The sequence below is a fragment of the Pagrus major genome, chromosome 2 (genome assembly GCF_040436345.1).
Source record: "Pagrus major chromosome 2, Pma_NU_1.0".
NCBI lineage: Eukaryota > Metazoa > Chordata > Actinopteri > Spariformes > Sparidae > Pagrus > Pagrus major.
In genome coordinates this window covers 31575868-31596582 of record NC_133216.1, presented here as the reverse complement: position 1 = coordinate 31596582, position 20715 = coordinate 31575868, and the positions used below count along the sequence as shown (strand labels likewise).

At 42.1% G+C, this 20715-nt stretch overlaps 1 protein-coding gene across 1 annotated transcript; it reads left to right on the top strand.

Annotated features, from left to right (window-relative positions):
• The first annotated feature begins 411 nt into the window (after positions 1-411).
• On the top strand, positions 412-9213 carry tbx2b (T-box transcription factor 2b). Its single transcript, XM_073482334.1, has 7 exons — positions 412-1114; positions 1919-2186; positions 3786-3932; positions 5137-5213; positions 5519-5688; positions 6791-7374; positions 7879-9213. Exons 1-7 carry the CDS (start codon positions 756-758, stop codon positions 8326-8328), a joined length of 2055 nt encoding a protein of 684 aa, XP_073338435.1. The 5' UTR covers positions 412-755; the 3' UTR covers positions 8329-9213.
• Positions 9214-20715: the final 11502 nt, after the last annotated feature.

Genomic DNA, 20715 nt, shown 5'->3' with positions numbered 1-20715 from the left:
GTGCTAAACGTGGACAACTGGAGCTGTTCCTCCGTATTAAGGTGAGAATTAAGACAGTGAGTCTGTGGACAGGTTGGCTTCTCCGGAGGCGACATTGTAAAAACGCAAGCCGAGAGAGGTGATGCCTCCACCGGCCAAGAACTGAGGGCTGACCCGGTGTTTGGCTTGGAAATGGGGGTGGGATTTCCCGATCTTTCCTGTCATTGGTTAATATTTTATTCTGTTGACATGTTTTCTTACTGCTAATGCTTCCGACACCTTCTTGTCCCCCCCTCCTCTTCCAGAGTCTGGCCGGAGCTGTCAGAACCACGCCTATAGGGGCCCACAATTGGTCCAGAAAGCGTAAAATCAGCAATCAAAGGGGCTTGGTTCATTAGTGTTGGGGATGGAGGCAGGAAGGACATGTGAGATAGTCACAGATCTGCAGTGAACGGGGCCACATCTCTCCAGTCAGTGTGGGATGACTGAAGCAGAGAAACTGTGAGAGGTACACAGCGCAGCCGGGCTCTGCCTTCACAGCGCCGCTTCTACTGAAGGACTCGGCGGAGGAACCAAAGGAAAAGCACATCAGCAGCAACTCTGGGCTATTTTCTTCACCCTGATAACGCGCTGTTGTTTGACAGGGCGCTGTACTCTGCCGTACCGCTTTACACACATTAACTGCTCGCGAAGCGCGGACCTACACTGGCTCTAGTTTGGGGGAAAATACCACTAAAAACATCCATTATTTCACTTCGGTTTTTGTGGATGCACCGATGAGAGATCCAGTTTTTACAGGGACTGCAATGGCTTATCACCCTTTCCACGCACACCGGCCGACCGACTTCCCAATGTCCGCCTTTCTAGCGGCCGCGCAGCCTTCCTTCTTCCCGGCGCTCAGCCTGCCTCCCGGGGCGCTCACCAAGCCTATTGCGGACCACGGCCTGGCCGGGGCGGCAGAGGCTGCGCTCCACCCGGCCCTCAGCCACCATCAGGCGGCTCATCTCCGCAGCATGAAGAGCCTGGAGCCCGAGGAGGAAGTCGACGACGACCCCAAAGTTACACTGGAAGCCAAGGATCTTTGGGACCAGTTTCATAAACTCGGGACGGAGATGGTTATTACCAAGTCTGGAAGGTAAGAGTGACTCAGAACTACAGTCCTGCTCATGGCTTTACCGAGAATATTTAATTTTTAATTTTTAAAAAGCAGTGTGTGTGTATGCAGAGCCACAGCGGGCACGTTTAGAGGCGTTTTTTGACGTTATTACAGGGCAGTGTTTCCCTCAGGCCTTCACTAGTCCGTATTTATTTCCCCGCCGATTGTCAGCCTCTCCCACAATTAATACAAATAAGAAGGAAAACTGCGCAATGTTTCCCACCAAATATACACCAGATATTTACACTTTAATTCTGTTTACACGTGGAGTTAAACTGTCTGAAATAAATTAATCAAACGTGAATTTATTTTTGGGGAATATTTATGATTTTTTTCCAGCCTGATCAAAGCAGAGCTACATATGTGGGATGTTTGGGGAACTTGTCCTGAGCTTTACTCGCGTTTTATCTCAAACTGCAGCTTCTGGATTTTATAAACAGGCTGTCACTTCAAAAAGCAGAGACGTGAAGTGGTGTGCTCATAAATATACTGCTCAGCTTTGTAGTGTAAGGCTTGGACAACACATACACACACACGCAGGCGAACAGACACCACACACACACACACACACACACACACACACACACACTATGTTCGTGCTGTGCTGCTGCGTGTAATATCTGACAATTACAATATTTCCTCTTGTCACAGCGGCGTGTTTTCTCCGCGTCGCCCCTCAATGCCCCCTTTTGTCAGAGCGGTTCAGGTCCAGTGTGATAATGTGAAGTCGTGTTTTGGTTGAATCACGGCGTGTTGACTTCCCTGTGTGTTTTCTCTCCACAGGAGGATGTTCCCTCCTTTCAAAGTGCGAATAAACGGGCTCGATAAAAAAGCCAAATACATCCTGCTGATGGACATCGTGGCGGCGGACGACTGCCGCTACAAGTTCCACAACTCCCGCTGGATGGTGGCGGGCAAGGCCGACCCGGAGATGCCCAAGAGGATGTATATCCACCCGGACAGCCCGGCCACCGGCGAGCAGTGGATGGCCAAGCCTGTTGCTTTCCATAAACTCAAGCTGACCAACAACATCTCGGACAAACACGGATTTGTAAGTACAGACAGGGTTTCTTCTCTCGCCTGAGCAGAGACATTTTTTTAGATGTACATGCTGTAGGCTGAGAGGTGTTTGCTGCTGGAGCAGACGGGCCAGGGTGTTTGTTAGGTGTTTTTTTAAATCACGTGAAATTTTTATGAAGCATATGAGAAAAGTGGGTCGTTGTAGCAGCAAAAAATAATAACAGGAAACAACCAGGAGAAGAAAAAAAAAGGGAAATAAATAAAAACAGAGTCCAAAGCAAAGTGAGCAGAGCTGGAGCCTTTAAAACACAGAAACATATTAAAACGTGAGCCTGAAATATAGAACATGCGCTCTGGAGGAGAACATGTATGTTGCTGAGCGTCTTTACGTCCAAAGCTGTTGACACTTTGTCGCCACTTGACTTCCCCCCTGCCGCTGACTCACACAGCTTATGTTTCCCTGAAGCGCTCCAGCCTGCAGTTTCTCCTCCCGCATGTATACATCCGAGCCCAGGCCCGCTCTGTGCAGCAGCTCAGAGCCCTGCACACCCTACTTATCCTGTCTTTCTAACCCAAGTTTTACTGGGAATTTTAAAAAAACATCATATCTGAGCCGGCTGTTTGCAAGGCTGAGGGATTAAGTGTATCATCAAATCGGGTCAGAGAGAAATGACGTGAAATGAGCTGACTGACGTGTCTGATATCCCCTCCAGCCTGTAACCTTATAGTATAGTATAGTATAGTATAGTATATTATAGTATAGTATAGTACAGTATAGTATAGTATAATATAGGTTTTGTATTAAGTGTGTAATGTTGTGTGTAGTGTGGCCTGGGTGCTGCGGTGTCTGCATGTCTCGCCTACAATATTCCCCCATTTTTGAAACATACATTTCATATTATTTTTATGGTGCAATAATAATTTGCACCAAGCCTAAAAATAATGGAGCAAATGATAAATGTGTGATAGTGTCCATGTGTCTGGCAGGCACAGTGCCTCCGACTGGAAACAAATTCAGCATTTACATGTCAGTCTAAATTTGCAATCGGTTACAGGCAGGATTTGTGTCTAACACAGGCCTGATTTACTCATGTTGTCGAGTTAATATCATTTAGTGTTTATCTGGAATTAATTCTCTCTCCGCACACTCACAGCGCGTGATTTTGTGTCGCCTGTTTCTATATTTTTAATTGTAGAAAATATATTTTTTATTTTAAAAACACCAACTTATTTCCCTTCCTCGCTCTGTTTGCTGGAACAGATAATTCCAGGCTCACATCTTGTCCAGTGTCTGTACTCGGTGGCACATTTGAAAATGAATGAAAGAGTGGAAATGTGCAGCTCTCCTCCCGACAGGAGCTCAATCAAATCACATATTTTTGCTGTGGCTCTGAGCCCTCATGACAACATGTGTGGCCTGGTCAGGTTTTTCCCTTTGCCCCGCGCTAATTACAGACGAGTCTGCTCACACAGTAATTATAACAGCATCAACAACAATGCGCTGGATGATCCGCGTCAACATCTTCTGTCTGCTGTCGAGTTTTAACATGGAGAGAGCATCAAAGAGACACGAGAAATCCTACTGCGATATTCACTGCGAAGCTGTGTGTGTTTGTGTGTGTTGGTCCAGACAATCCTGAACTCCATGCACAAGTACCAGCCCCGGTTCCACATAGTGCGGGCCAACGACATCCTGAAGCTCCCCTACAGCACCTTCAGGACGTACGTCTTCCCGGAGACCGAGTTCGTGGCTGTGACAGCGTATCAGAACGACAAGGTGAGTCACGGTTCACACTCAAGCAGCTGCTCTAATATGAATGCTATACTTTGCATAATAAATGTCCTACATGCGCCCCCTCCCCCCGCCACCAACCCCCGAAGACTTAATCTGATTTTGTAGGTCGCCTAATTTCCCCGCAGAGGACTCCCATGTCCCACTTGATTTTTTTAATTGCTGTTTTGCCTGGACTTGTGGCTGTAGCACAACATTTTCGCTATGAATTCAAATTCGCAGCTAGTGTTGTGTGTTATCTGCAATTCATGCGCTATTACCTTGACCAGAAGTGAATAAATTAGGCGTATAAATGTGGAGAGTGTGTTGTGTTTTGTTGTCATGCAGCATTAAAAATGTCAGCCATGTCCTCTCTATTAATTTATTTTTATCTTCTCAAAAAATGGCGCCAGCAGCTGCCGGGTTTGGGGATTTAAGAGAATAGTTGACAATATAAAAATCCAGCATATTTGAATAGAGGTTGTGTATGTGTGTGTATTTGATGGCAGTTATAAGCCCCAGCCGCTGACTCTTTATCCTCCTCCATGAAGATAATTGGAGCTTGTGTCCAGGGGGTTCGGGGTAAAGGAGGGGGGCGGGGGGTCTTGTTGTAAAAGTTTATGGCAAAGAGTCACCATCGATTAGAGGGCATTTAAAAGGCTGGTCACCCTGCAGCCACACTGGACAGATGCTGCAAGACACTCTCTCTGCTCAAATAACAAACGCCTGAAGCGTCCTGTTCGAGGGCCACAGAGGGCCTCCAGGAGCCGAGAAGCTCCTGCATGCACCTCTGTGACGGCTGCGTGGCCGTGCGTGGAGCCACACCGATCTCTTCCACATCAGGACACATCGTGAGGCAGCAGTGATCCAAACCGCATTATTAATTATTGATATGATAGTCATCTGTTCCAGTATTGCTCCCTCTGCCTTTTTTCTGGGGGAACGGAGGCTTGTGTGGCCCCATTGAGGAATATTTCGTGGCAGAATCTCCCTCCAGGGGCCTATGAGAATAACGCCCCATCATTACGCTTTTATTAATAATGCAAATCCGAGGCCGACCGTGGCTCCGGTCCAATACACTGGTTTTTGCGTGTGTTAATCCAAACACGCTGCTGTCCCGAATATTGGCCGGGGAAGACGATGGGCTCTAAGATTGTGGACGTTATGTGTTAATTGTGCTTCCATTAATTATAATTTGTATGTTTGACAGATAACGCAGCTGAAGATCGACAACAACCCATTTGCCAAAGGATTCCGAGACACGGGGAACGGAAGGAGAGAGAAAAGGTATCAGACTGCAGCCTCACACCTGCAGAAATGACTGTGTGTGTGTGTGTGTGTGTGTGTGTGTGTGTGTGTGCGTGCGCGCGCGCGCGTGTGCTGGTCCTCCCGCATTTCGTTGCAACGTCATGATGTAAGCCTACAGCGTGCGGATATCTCAAATCACCGTTAATTATTATTATTGTTATTATTGTTATTATTATTATTATCACCATCGCCATTATTATTTTTATTATCATTATTATTATATATACCATCATTATCATTATTATTATTATTATTAATATAATTATTGTTGTTGTTATTGACAGGAAACAGCTGACTATGCCGTCGCTGCGGATGTATGAGGACCAGTGCAAGGCGGACCGGGAGGGAGCGGACTCGGACGCCTCGTCCAGTGATCCTCCGACCGGCAGGGACGCCGCCCACTCCCCGCTGGGAGCCGGTTCCAGCCCGTTGAGGTTCAGCAGGCCCAGTCGAGGTGAGAAACATCATTGTTTATTTTTATTTGGGGGCCAGTAAGGGCCCAACGATGGTGTTAAAGCCATTAGCAGTTGTTGTAATCAGTCATATAGCCTAGAACTCCAGAATTTAAATGAATCTTAAAGGGGCTCTATGTAGTTTTGGAGGAGAAATTTAGACTCAGAATTTTTTACAATATTAATGAGAAACTCAGAAATATTTATTTTTTCCATAAGTGAATAAACAAGCTGTTCCCAGAACACTGTTTGAAGCTAGAAAGGTGGCAGGGTCCGCCATATATAAACAAAGTAAAACAGTATAAATTGTGTTGTCCTTTAAGGTCACTTTGTTTATTCAAAAACAACAAAAAAGATTGTCAGTGAAGATCTTTTTCTTCTGATTTAAAGTTCTTCCCAAAAACTACACAGTGCACCTTTAATGGTTTAAATTGGCTGAATATGGGTGTAATTTGGTGGAAGAAAATAACCACAACGTGAGGAAAAAAAATCACTGTGGTGCTGGAATAGATTGTATTATTCTTATCATCTATTTTACGCTGGTCTGTGTATAACGTAAAATTAGATACATTTATTGTGCAGGATTATATTAAATTCTATATAGAACAATTAACTGTGTATGTAAACAGCAAAATCAGCCTGACGTGACTTAATGACTGTAGTGAATTATTATACTCCCCTTTAAATTGAAATGTTCTCATTGACTATTTACAGTGTGTAAAACTCTTATTGGTGTTATTGAGTTGATTTCCCTTAATTTCTCAAGCTAATTAATTTTTACAAAGCCGTAGCAGTATTAGCTTTAAAATTTCAACGTGTGGATTTCTCTAATGTTTGCATATTCAAAAAATGTACACAGTTTTACAAATAATACAAAGGTTATTATTAACAGTGTAAATATACATTTAAAATGTAGGCCATATGTTAATTTCTTAATGAGTGAACATATGGTGGGAAATGTGCAGGGTGGATTTTGAGAGTTTGGGCTCCCACCAGGCTTGTGTTGCCCTTCTCGTGTGTGTTTTTTGGGATGGCTGGAGATGAGAAGGCTCAGGGAACAGTTACACTTACACCTCTTTTCTCTGTTTGAATTCTGTTTTGTAGATGACAAAACATGCACTGACAGTGAGCAGGAGCTGGAGCATCACGACGAGCTCTGCACCGGCTCCAACAGCCCGGGACCTGAACCCGAGTCCCCCTACAGCTCCAGGTGTGAGGAGCGCGTGAGGGACAGGCCCAGCACAGAAAAGAAGGATGACTCCATATTCAGTATAAGGAACCTTGAGAAGGACAAAGTGGAGAGCAGGCACAGGAAGGACACCGTGGACGTGTTGACAAAGGACTCAGAGGCTGGAGGCATCAGTGCCAGTAAGGAAGCCTTCTCCCCTCTCATGGTCCAGACCGAGAGCCCCTCGCACTTCAGCCCGGGCCACTTACAAAGCCTGGCTCTGTCTGGCCTGCACAGTCAGCAGTTCTTTAACCCTCTGAACACCGGATCGCCGTTGTTGTTTCACCCCGGGCAGTTTGCCATGGCCCCCGGAGCCTTTTCTGCTATGGGCATGGGGCATCTATTGGCCTCTGTATCCGGAGCAAGTGCTTTGGAAAACGGCAGCCTCTCTGCCCAGGGCACGGGAGGAACCCCCAACCCATTCCCCTTCCATCTGTCCCAGCACATGCTCGCCTCTCAGGTAAGGAAGGTCATCCAGTCACAAAATGACGTAGTGTGCCTGTACACCTGTAGCACTGAGCTGACGTCAGTAGGACAGGAAGCTTGGAGCTTCTGGTTGAGAGTGTAGACAGGATTAGGTGTCAAGTTTTACCTTCGTAGGGCCATACCTGGCCATGTAAAGCTCACCCTGCAGTCCAGTCAGTCTGTTTTATTCAGAGCTGATTAGAATTCAATAATTGGGGATTTAATGATAAATACACTCAGTTCAGTTTTTAAACATGTTTTCTGGAGTAAGCTGTTTGAAGCAGAATTTTACACACTAAGAAAGAAACTATTTGTTGTTTGTGTCAGGTCTGTCTTGTATTTTCATAAAAATCTCTTTTAGATAACCTAAGAAACTAAATCATTTGGTTGCTGTTTGTGTGTTGGAAAAATATATCACTAATTTAATTATCTGACCACTTGATTGGAAATAGTGAGGTGTACAGTTTTGACTTCAAGTCTGTCCCTCTTTTTATTCCAGGGCATCCCCATGCCTTCCTTTGGAGGACTTTTCCCGTACCCCTACACCTACATGGCGGCAGCTGCAGCGGCAGCCTCGGCCTCAGCCCTCCCTGCCACCAGCACCTCCAGCCCACTCTCCAGGAACCCGTTCCTGACCTCATCCCGGCCCCGGCTCCGCTTCAACCCCTATCAGCTCCCAGTGTCGCTGCCTCAGAGCTCCAGCCTGCTCAACACCAGCCTGCAGAGCAGCCTCAACCCAGGCTCTGAATCCTCCAAACCGGGCAGCAGGGAGACCAGCCCAGCTCCGGAGCATCACAGCAACCATAAGACGGGAGGGTCGAGCAGGAGGACCGCATCTCCCAAAACCTCCGTGAAAGACTCAGTGAATGAGCTGCAGAGCATCCAGAGACTGGTGAGCGGCCTGGAGGGCCAGAGGGAGTCCTCCCCGACTGCAGACTCTCCTAAGTGATGAAGACTCTGTTTGGGATCAAGACTTACCAGAGGACTATAAGTGCATATGTCCTGTACAGCACATTACAGAGACTGGGATGAGGGTTTGACTGATATGGGTAGGTGAAGGCCGATAACTGGTATTTTTGGAACAAAGCTGCAGATAGTCCATATAATTAAATTGAATCTTTTTAAGTCCTGAAGGTTTCCTCCAGAGCTCACCTGTTAGGGAGCGTGGAGAGCCATATTTTCAACCATCATCAGACACCAAAACTATCCCCTCAATCCCAGTTGTTTAAGGGCGAGCAGCTGCTGAAGGCAGAAACTCTGGGATACATTTCTACATTGATGAAATAAAAAATATACAAAATAACACTGAAGTAAATATTGAAGGAAAATATACACATTTTAGAGAAAGAAGCACTAAAATAATGATTAAATATTAAAAATAAAAACGTGACCACTTGAGTTCCACTACAAAAATATAATCAATGAAATTGAATCATATCCATTACATCAGAGGTGGCGCACACAAGGCCAGTATCGGCTCCATGTATCGGTCTAACCTGCCGGAGGGCCTGCAGCTCCACAGACCGAGCGGCGCACAGCGGAGTGTGTGTGTTAGGTTTTGGTTAACTTGAAGCATCCAGGCCCGGGTTTAAAGACCGAGCCGAGCCCTGAACAGGAGCCTCATCACGATGACAGGCAGGTCTCAAGCTGCATCCAAAAACTTTGTTTATTCCAGGCCTGATTATTTCAAAGAGGCATGGCAGGTGAACGTTCCGTCTGCAGAGAGAGAAAGGAAGAACCGCTTATCATTTCATGCCAGAAAAATTGTTTCTGAACTATTTATGTAATTAAAGATAAAAACAAATTCTGTAAATAAAGCTAAGATCCAAGAATATGCAATTGGTATTAATTTATTCAAGGCTGTATATTAGCGTGTATATATTTCGAATTTAACTCGTTGCTTTTTTTCCTGCTCCTCCTCCTCCTCCCCATTTTACATGAACATATACTGTAAATGAAAGCTATTTAGCGCTTGTTGGTTTGAAAAACTGTGTATGAAGCATTGCTGATTTTTTGAGGACGTGTGTGCCATGTTTTAGTCTGCATCCACCGAAAATGACAGAGGAACAGAGAGACAGAGAGAGTTCCACATGGATTCAAAAACACCTCAGGTTATTTCACTCCAGCCAGGAGACATTCAAAGCAATTCCTCCTATGGGCGCATCATTCATATCTATTCATAAATATATTTAAAGATGAAAGTATCTTGTTTATGCTGGTTGTCCGGGTTTTTTTTTTTTTTTTTTTTTTTGATTGTCTCACAATTTCAATAAAAAAATCGTTGTGCTGAAATCTTGCAAGCGTTTTATTATTATTATTATTATTATTATCATTATTATTATTATTGTTATTATTATTAATAATAGGCTAATTTTATTATTATTATTATTTACTTTTTATTGTTGTTGGAATCATCTTATGAGAGCAACACAGCTGTAGAAATGTGTAGAGCATTTGTAATGAAGTCATCTATGGTTTTGCACACTACAGCTACACGCACACACACACACACACACACACACGTGTGACAGGAGCGCCCTCTGTCGGGCACATGTTTGAGAGAAAAAGAGCAGGTTCTGCTCATGATGGGCTGAATTTGATAAGAAAATGTTATTCAGTTTGATTGACGTTATTAAAAGTACAACTAGGCTACCACTTTATATAGGACGGGACATTTGTGGGTAAAAATTATTCTCCTCCAGAAATTTATCAGGAAAGCTCCAGTTGTGAATATTACATTATGTTTATTTTAGACTTGAATTGACAAATTGAACAGGTCCTCCTCTTCTTGATATTACTGTGTATATGTCTGTCAGGTGCACAGCAGCAGCAGTAACACCAGCATTCATCGTTATTTGTGTTAAATCTGCTCCGTCTCCTGCGCACCGCCGCCCGGCTCTATTTTGAGCGGCTCCTCCGTCACCGTCAATCAGCATTTCCTTTAGTATTGTGTACCCGGCTGTATTTTTAGAAAGAGTCGAGTAATGTAAGTATTTATAGGAAGAGCTTTCTCCGCTGCGCTCACACATCCTCTGCAGCCGGAGGGACTCTGACTGCGGCCTGGTTCCCTCGGTCCGGACTGCGTTCTGGACACATTGTCACATGAAACATGTTTCTGACTTGCGGAAATAGATGTAATATTGTTGTTTTTATTCAGCTCAATAATCAGCGGTTCAGAAGCTTAAACAAGCGGCCCCAGCTAAATATATTATTACAGTGAGACAGAGTCATTTTTGTCGAAGTCTCTGAAAATCATTTTTCGTATTGTTGCTGTACAGACCTGGTGTTTAAAGCCTTTATCTTCAGTGTGTGTGTGTGTGTGTGTGTGTGTGACTGTGTATATGTGTGTCTCGGTTTAAAGGGTTAAGCAGGGGGAGTTTAGGGCAGCAGACAGCCTTTTGTCCGGGACCCGGCGCCTGTCGCCTGCCTGCCGGCCACAGCCTCCACACCGCCCCGCTTCCTAATTAGAGAGCCCCCCACCCCCTCCTCCTGTCCTCCTCCTCCCCTTCTTCTTCATTTTCTTTTCTTTCTGCAGCGATAATCACAAAACCCTCATTCTATTACGGGGGCTATTGTTGCCACTCTGTTATCTTCAATTAACAGAGAGGGCGACTCGACCTCGCACTCTGGGATAAAAAAGTATTTGTCTAAATCAATCAGTCAATGAGTGATCAATAGGCTCCTGTGGAGGCCCTGTGGATCATAACTAATGACTGGTGATGGCGTGGGGTAAAAAGGCCAAGATTATTCACAACTTTGTTCAGTGATCAGTGTAGGCCTGTGTTGTTGTTTAAGCGTTTACAGGGCAGCAGATGAAGTTGCACAGTTCATGTCAACACAGTGACAAACAGCACCTTTCCTGCTTTTTACTGTGTGAAGCCTAAACAACATTACAGGAGGCTGACCAGCACTCTGTCTCCTCTGCTTATCTGTGGACTGTAGGAGATACTTCAGAGTGTGTACTGCCTCACATCTCACACACACACACACAGAGAGAGAGAGAGAGAGAGAGAGAGAGAGAGAGAGAGAGAGAGAGAGAGAGAGAGAGAGAGAGAATTCTACAGCCTAAAAGTTTGATATTTGTTCTCTTTTTATTTCTAATCATGTGATAAAATAGTCATGAATTGCAGTATATGGTTTGGTAATATGGTAGGAAATTCAGTGGTGGACAGTAACCAAGTACATTTACTTGACTACTACTTAAGCACACCTTATACTGATACTTGTACTTTACTTGACTTCATTTTGCTTTTTTTTCCCTGTCCACCTCACCTCCGCTAAATTGCCCTGATAGCTATAATCATTATACAGATTAATATTTCTACAGAAAAAATACAAATACATTGTTATTGAATAAAATAATTCTAAAATAATAAGTGTGATCAGTAGTTAAGACTAGCAATAGCTTCATCAGCTACACATGGCACATAACTAAATATGTAATATAATATTTAAAAATATAACACTGTGAAGGCCCAGTCTTTCCTGCAGAATGAAAACTTTTACTGTGAATATTCTGCTGATAATACTTCTATAAGTAGTCATTTAAATGTCTTTAAAAAACTTGTATGGAGTATTGTATATTGAGTGAATCCTCCTTTTACCTACATGAAAAACCTACATACGTCTTCCACTACAGATTGAATAATTGGTGTCTAAAGTATTGATATGTAAATGATTTTTAAATATTCAGTCATTTTATTATCATATTTTATAATAAGACTAATTGAAGTGGAAATATAGATGAATATGTGAGTGTGACAACATTCAATAGTTCATGTTCTACATTTTTGTACTGACATACAGTATGCAGTTCACATAAACCTGTTGATTCTCTTGTGATTTGTGAGTTGTCTCACGAGATGAGAATGAAGTGATATGATGGGGAAGGAAAAGAATGCACCAGGCTCTCCCTCTGCCCTGCCCTCAGAAACCTCCCTCTGATCCCGTAGACACTTTATATATGAAGTGTGTTTAAATGTGAAGCAGCGAGGAGCTAATATTTTAGATTAACATTATAGAATATTAAAACATCAGTTCTTTTAGCCTAAAACAGCATTTAGACTGTGGGCCAAATACTGTATCACATTTCATAATATTAAAGTTGCAACAAACTGACTGATGTTCTCTATTTGTCAATGAAAGGCCAGTATCTGTGCAGTATATCGGTGCAGTATATCGGTGCAGTATATCAGTGCGATGGTGCTGGCAGCCCAGAAACCTCTATGTCCTCTACAGGGTGTGTATTGTTATGCTGCAGCTCTGCTCCCTCTGCTACTGACAGCACAGACAGCCTATTGGCTGCTCGGCTCAGGTGCAGCCATCACACTGGTCCAAAGTAGAGCGAGGGGTCCAATCACAGGCCACTTTTCTCGGCAGGGAGGAGGAAGGAGAAAACACACAGCCTCTAATCTCATTGCAATACTTCCACCAGCCAACATCTCACCAGTGTTGGAAAGAGTACTGAAAATATGTGCTGAAGTATGAGTACAGTTACATTACTGAAACATTACTCAATTAAAAGTAAAACCACTGAAACAATATTTTAGTAAAAGTACAAAGTATTAATGCATTATCAACAGCAGCATTCAAACAAAAAGCTTTGTTTCTCCAGATCTTCACTCTGAATGAACGCCTGCTCTGTGCTGCTCAGTAGTCAGGGTCCGCTCTCCAACCCTGCTGCACACTTTTGTTTTTCTGTCCCTATGTCAGGGTTTCCATCTGCGATCAGATTTATGATCAGATGGCCTTATTGGCAACAAAATGCAGATGAAAGGTTAAGATATTAATTCAAATTGTACTCAGTACTCAATTATGATTTTAAAAATAACCAAGTAGATTACATGATGTAATGCATACTTAAGTAGGAGTAAAATTACAGACTTGAAAAAATACTTAAAAGTACAAGTACCTAAAAAATGACTTAATTACAGTAATTTGAGTAGTTGTAATTAGTTACTTCCATCCCTGTATCTCAAACACAAGTGCACATACACATGCAAAGTTTGATTTTGATTCAGCATTTCACCAATAAAGAGACATGTGTTAAAGGGAAACACAGATTGCTTTGAGTTAACTCCAATCGCCAGGGCAAAAGATCCATTAAAAACACCTAATAAACACGCCTGTAAACTGCACTTATAATAGAGCACAGGCAGATCATGGGCCACCAGAGCTGCACATTCAACATGTATGTATGTTTAGAGTGAAAGAGGGGAACAAAGTACTACCAACCATGAAAAATCAGATAAGATGAGTGAAGTTTACCATAAAATACTAAGTGCACAAAGTCTGTCTTTTAAAATACTCTGCTAGTGTTTAAAAGATCTGTGAACGGTCACCTGTCAGTCAGATCATCGTGGTAGTTCTGTTAAATCAGGCCAAACAACACATGCAACAAGTCAGGGCTGAGTGTGCCTGCATGTGTGCATGTGTGTGTGTATGTGTGTGTGTGTGTGTTCGTGTGTGTGTGCATGTGTGTGTGTTCATGAGCCATACTTTTTGGATAGTGAGGAGCATGCAGGCCTGTCGCCCCCTCCTGGACACTGAGGACGGAGAGGAGAAGCTGGTATTTCTAAAGAAACAAATCCACTGCAAACCTTTAATTTTGATTTACTATTACTTAAATCAACCTTCAGTCAGTTCCTCTTGCAGACACAGGACCAGTATCTGACAAATAATACTAGCTTGTGAGCTACGACAACATGGCTGACACCCGTGGACTATCACTGGGACAGAGACACAGCCAATAAACATATTATGTTTGTTGTGCAGGCAGTCCTTAGCATTGCTAAAGGTTCCCTTAATATAGCTATAATATTATAACTGCCAATCTACCTTCACAAGGGCCATTTCTCCAAAACATTTGGATTATCCGCTTTCCAGGACCTCAGCTTTCTAAAAATCATTGATTTATTCAGTATCTTTGTTTACTTATTCCATGCCAGGTCCAATAGGGGTCAGATTCTGTCCCAGAATGCACTGTGCAAGGTCCTGGTCAGGTTAACAGCTAATCCTATTGAAATTCATGCTTTTCTTCTATTGTTTTTACACATCCTACCCATATAATAAAGGTAATGGAAAAGGTAAAGGTTCATTTACCATCATTTTACAACAGCAGAGCTGTAAACCCAAACTGAGTTTAGTCCCTTTATGCTACATAATAGAAAGAAAAAACACTGGTACATTGAGTGAAGCGCAGAGGATGAACTGAGGAGTCTCATGACTAAAATATACTCTAATATACTCAAATCAGAGATATACAGATTATTTTCAAGGGTTTTTTTTTTTTATTCAGTGTTTAGTGTCTGTATGTTTCCCAACACTAGCAGATGGTCACATTTCAACCAGTACTTTTCCCAACACAAACAGCCACTAGGTGGCACACTTACTTATTTTACAAGTATCATTTTGGAATCATCAAACGCTGTATAATGAATTTCTTGGCTACAATATGTATTAAAGGAGAACAAACTAAAGCAAACACAACTTCTGATCAACATACACATCTGACTGCAGTTACATATAATACTTGTGGTGTTATGACGGTTTAATTTTGGAATCAATATTTATACTCATGACTTTAGCTCAAGAGTTTAGGAAACACACTCATTGACAATTAACCATACATTAAGTTATGATTACTATCTGTCATATGAAATGTAAAAAGTCAGGAATGGACATTTTAAAATGGAAATCAACAAATTAAATGAATCTAGGATGGAAAACTTTTTTAAAAAAGTCAATCACATAATATATGCTAAACATTTTGATTGATACATTGATATGAGAAATGACATTGATATTAAATATGATGTCAATAAGGACATACCTTTATAAAACGGAAATAATGATTGGGCACACGCTTTCAATTACTTGGCAGGACAAAAGTCTAAATCAAGAAGTGTTTGTATCCTTCATCAGATTCTAAGATCATCTGACACTTCTCCTTTAGAACTCATATAAATCACAACCTTTAAAAAACAAAAAAGCTCTGATGAAACTAAAATATATCTGACAGATCTTGTTTACGCTCCTCTCAAACCACTGTCACATTACAATCATACTACAGATGCTAAATTTGAATTATTGTTGCCCCTCTTAGCTCCGTCAGTACAACAGAGCATGAGTGCTGAAAAGGATTTTTCCTCCTGGTTGTTAGCTAGCAAATGTTTTCAAGATATTTTTTTGACAAACTAATGTTAAAAGACTTTCAGTCCATTCAGTTTGGGGCTAATTTTTTGTTGTCACAGCAACCATCTATCAACCAAGTTTCAGGGAGGAAATATACATCTAGAGAGAAGCTTACATCTGAGCATCAAACACAGAAAATAGGAACAACAGACAAAGTGCATAAAATAGGTTGATGCATGATTGTGCATGAAACCTACACTTAAACATGGTGGAAACGTTCAGGTGTGAGGATGTGTTGCCTGTTGTGTGGTTGGTGACTTTTACTGGCTAAATGATACACTGACCAAAGAAAAGCAGGCGTCTGTTCAGCATATGAGTGTAATAGCTTGTAGTTCAGAGTTGAGTGGAAGATGATTCATTTGATCCTAAACACTGTACATCAAAGCTCTGCCAAGTCTGTTCCATTCCAAGAACGAGCAACGAGAGCTGAGCTGCACGGCTTTCCATTTCAGAGCTCAACCCCAATAAAGCTCTTTATGAAGGGTTGAAAAGGAGGAAAAGAGCTCTGGGATAATGTGGACTAATAGATGCTAAGTGGAGCAAGCAGACAAAACACTTTCAGTGAATATTAACAAACCTTTTTTAACCAAGTCTTAGTCAAAATGATGTAATCCTGTTAGAGAAAAACCTTTTTACCAAAAATATTTTGGCCTTTTCTTCACTTGACATGCTAGATGGCTAAGAGTTTTGAACCCGCTGTACAAGTGCCTATTAGCATCCACCCTTGGTTGTTCCCGAGCATATATTACATCTTGATTTGGAATAAATAAAGCATGTGAGAGCTTTATGTAAAGAGTATGTGTCATGGTTCATCCTCCTAGGACCTGCTGGTCTGGAGAAAAATTACAAACTGAAACATGTCGAACGGAAAAGCCGTAAATCAGAGCAAAGCCAAACACTGCAGGGCAGCTAATGAAGTGGCTAGAGAGGGCTACACTGGGCGACCTCCATCTTGTCACTCATTACTGCTAAAGGATACAGCATGGAAACAGACGCCTTTCACTATCTTAGATCAAACAGCAGCGAGCGTACACTGCTGCTCTTCAAGTCCAAATCAAAAAACACAGAAGAAGCACATCCAGGCAACCTGTGTGAAAGTGAGCTCTTGATCATGGCCAAGTCTCCGCGGATGTGTTTAAAGAGGACAGAAAGAGGAACTATGTGGGATCTGTGCGCCTGACCCTGGAGAAATCATTTGCTCTGATGGCACTAAGAGGCCTGGCCTCCACACACTGGGCTGACATGGAGATGAACACAGGAGATTAGCAAAGACTAACAGTCGCTGTCATGATGAACGGATGCTGGGGCCGAGTCAAGACGCTGAGACTAAACCCGCCAGCTCTTCTAAAAACATACAACCCCCCAACACTTGTCCAAGCTCAGACGCATGTAAAATACACCCACGCCTGCTTAGATAAACTCTAGAGCTGCTCCACAGACATGCAGTATACTCAGGCTGGAGTTTGACTGATGCTGCTTCTTCTTTAGAAACAAAGACAGTAAACACTATTTCTAAGTGTTGTTTAGCACTAAATGACATGTTGGCCAGTTGCAAACATGCTGATTTAGAAATTACTTTGAGAGGTTTAAGTGTGTGATGTTAGGAAAAAGTAAAATCGAAGCCATGTTGTTACTTTGCTTCAGCGCTCTGCTAGTGACCAGTAATGTTGGACTGAAGCTGCTGCATAGCCTGTATTGAAAATGTAATAAGTCCCATAACACTTTTGATATACTTGAAAAGCCTCTAGCAAGATGTACTGTAGACCGTGAGACACCAAGTATCTGCATTGACACCCAAAGTACTGACTGTCTTTTAGGTTCTGTTGTTGTTAGCAGCTGTTTAAAGCAGAATGGTACCAGAACCAATTTAGTGACACAGGAAATATAGATAGGAGTTGCTCGTCACAATTATTACATTCATTTGAAGTCTGTATCCCTAGATTACCTTTCAATGTGCAATGGAAGCTTAAAATGTCAGGTAGGAATGGAGTGATGTTACTCTCCCAAAGCACTTCCTTTCAAAAGATATGGACTTTCAAACTTTCGACAGCCGTCCCCATCATGAGGTTAGGAGCCTGTCCTAGTCAGAAAGAACAATAGGTCGAAACTGTAAGCAAGATGTACAACCCATACTTGCATACTTACCTAAACAAGTAGTTTTCTTGCCTAACCAAGTATTTAATTTATAATTTTATTGTTTTCAAAATTAAAACTCTGGCTAAACTTTTCTGTCACAGCCAATGTCTCTAACCGCTCCAGGCCTGCAAGGCGGTAACACATTGCCAATATGATGATGTGTGTGTATGTAGCAGTGAGCCTTCAGTGCTGCACAAAAGCTCAAAACCTCTCAACCGCTCATTCATGTTTTCCCTGTTTTTGCCATTTGTGATCAATGGTGGCCTGGGGCGAGCCTCCTGCATGTGGTGGGGCACCAGTGTGCCAAAAGTTGTGATGCATTTATGATTAAACAGTCCATTTTCTAGCATGCAGGGCAGCCTATATGGCACTGCATCACATTTTCTCCGCCTACAGGGCACCCTAGAGGACACTCTGTCATGCTTTCTTGCTGGATAGATGACCTTGCTGGCATGGGCAATGCAAGGCCTACATCCTGTATTTCTGTCTGAACAGCCGCTCTTTTCAAAAACCTCTTTTGTATTTCACAGTTAAACACTGGACTATCAAAATTATGAATGGAAGCACTGACTGGTGTTGACTTTATTTTTTGATCTCTGATGGTGTGCCAGTTTCCATCAATAATGTTGAATCTCAAGAAGACTTAAGACCAATGTGTGGGTTTCCCATGTCGCAGACAACTTGTATATAAAAGGATGAATACCTGCTTGCACCATTGGGGACTTTGTATGCTCGGCAGCAGTAGTTTATGTTTCTGAGTAACAGTTTTAATACATGTGAAACCACTACAGTGAGAAATAAAATCCAGAATGTTTTGAAAAAGAAAAACACCTGATTAACACTTATGAAGTTTTTTTTTAATGCAGCATTTTTGTGCTGAGCATGAGTGGTGTGGCTGTTTGGATAAAGAAGGACGTGACATCATCACTTTTGGCAGGCATGGAGGAGGTTCCATGTGTGGAAATTCTAATCATGTGAAGGAAAAAGCCAATCACAAATGAAAGTAATCCACAATTGAAATTGTAAAAACGCCCATGTTGAAATTTTAGTTCACATCTGAAAATAGACAATCACATGTGAAAAGGTGTGAAAATGCTGAATTCACATGTAAAGAAGCATATTTCATGAGATTTCATATACCATGTTTTGTTTCCACATGTGGAAATTCTAATTCACATGTTTGAAAAAGCCAATCACATGTGAATGTATATAAATCACATGTGAAAAAAATGTTTCTTAAGTGGGAGTTTTCATTAATTTGTGAGAAATGTTATTACTTAAATATCCATTTCACATGTGACATTATTTTCACACCTTGAAATGTAAGTTTATGTGTGAAAACGCTGCATGTAAGAAATGTGTAAAAATGTGGAAGCAAATTTCATGTACCATGTTGTGGTGTGTTGCCAGAACAGGATTTGTTTTTTGTCCTGTAGGCAATGTATGTGCAGCAGGACACGTCGGCTACTAGCCAAAAGGCTGAAGGATGGAGGATGAGGGAGAAATCACCTAGTAATGTGCTATTCATACTCAGCTTGATGACAAGTTGAGTCTGTAGTGCGTGTAGCACTGTGTAGGATTCAAATGGGGGCACAAAATGTGATGGCAGATTGAAAATATGCGTTTTCAGAGTTGAGCAGCTCCACAAGTTTCTGTGGGGGCAACTAGCTAGCCAGCCAGCTAACTGCCTCACTGGTCAGGTTACAGACCCCTCTTACTCCTGGTCACACAAACCACTGCAGCCAACGCAGCAGACCGCTTCAGCAACCTTTATGTCAACTCTATCACATTTATTCTGTTTATTTTCCATGATTAAAGTTAAGCACTGCTTTAGGTAAATGATATAAGATAACCTGCAGAGCCAGAGACACAAATCCTCCTCCAGCTCCCGCCTTTTTTCACTCTCAACCATCTCCTCAGCTCTGCAACCTGCTCCTCTGCTCTTTAAAACATAGTGACAGTAGCTGCTGCTCTTTGATTCAAAAAGTTATTTCACTTTAATACTTTCTATTAAAGTGATAAAAATCCAACGCGAACCACAAACAGAAGCCTTTACCACATTTCTTTTCCTTTTATCTCTAGTTTTCCATAAAATAATACTGGAACATACAAGTGACATTGAGTGACGGACTTAAAACAAAACAATTTTCATGCAGCGGTGCTGGCACATGGATGTGTGGAGGACACGGTAATGTTATTGGTCATGTGATGCAGTGAAGACATATTGCTTCAGTATACCAGTATAGTGTGGACCTTCTGCTGGTAATACCATACTTAAATGTTTTTTAGTAGGCAGTATAGAAGCTAGTGATTGAGTATGTAGTAGGCAGGACGTTAGTGTGTGATTTGATCACAGCCAGTGAGTGTCTGTGACACAACGAAAACTGTGGTCTGTTGCAACCTTTGTGCGAGCAAAGAAAAAGCCTTCAGCCGGCAAAAATACAGCATGTATATAACTGAAGCATCTGATTCGGCAGCGCAGCAATGTGAAACTTGTTAATAAAATGAACAGTGCTGGAGATGTGGCATCTCCTGCCACTGAAGCAGCGTGCACCTCAGCTAAACAACAGAAAGTGGATTTCAGAGCAGGACACGGCTGTGGAGAGACGTTAGTGGACAAGATCTAAAGAGGCTTGTTGCTGGGTGAGTTATATTGTGGAGCAGATGTTACCTCTGTAAAAGTAATATAGTAATATAACAAGTTACATTACTTATTACTTTTGATACCAAGTAATAGGTAAAGTAATTTGATTACTTTATACATAGGAATAAGTAAAGTAACTTATTTCACCTACTGAGTAACTTGCCCAACACTGACCATGTTTTCTTTTCACATGTGAAATAAAATAATCCTTTATTAGTCCCACAACGGGGAGATTTGCATTATTACAACAGCAAAGGGTAGAGCAGAAATAGAGATCATGAATTAAAAATAGTAATAATACATACATAGAAACTATAAAACAACAACAACAACAACATGATGATAATAATAATAATAATAATA

What these genes read in the sequence shown, in the direction of transcription:
- tbx2b (XM_073482334.1), top strand. Translation starts at nt 756, where the DNA reads ATGAGAGATCCAGTTTTTACAGGGACTGCAATGGCTTATCACCCTTTC. An exon ending in GTTCAGCAGGCCCAGTCGAG is followed by an intron (nt 5,689 to 6,790) that starts GTGAGAAACATC and finishes TCTGTTTTGTAG; the next exon opens with ATGACAAAACATGCACTGAC. An exon ending in AGCACATGCTCGCCTCTCAG is followed by an intron (nt 7,375 to 7,878) that starts GTAAGGAAGGTC and finishes TTTTTATTCCAG; the next exon opens with GGCATCCCCATGCCTTCCTT.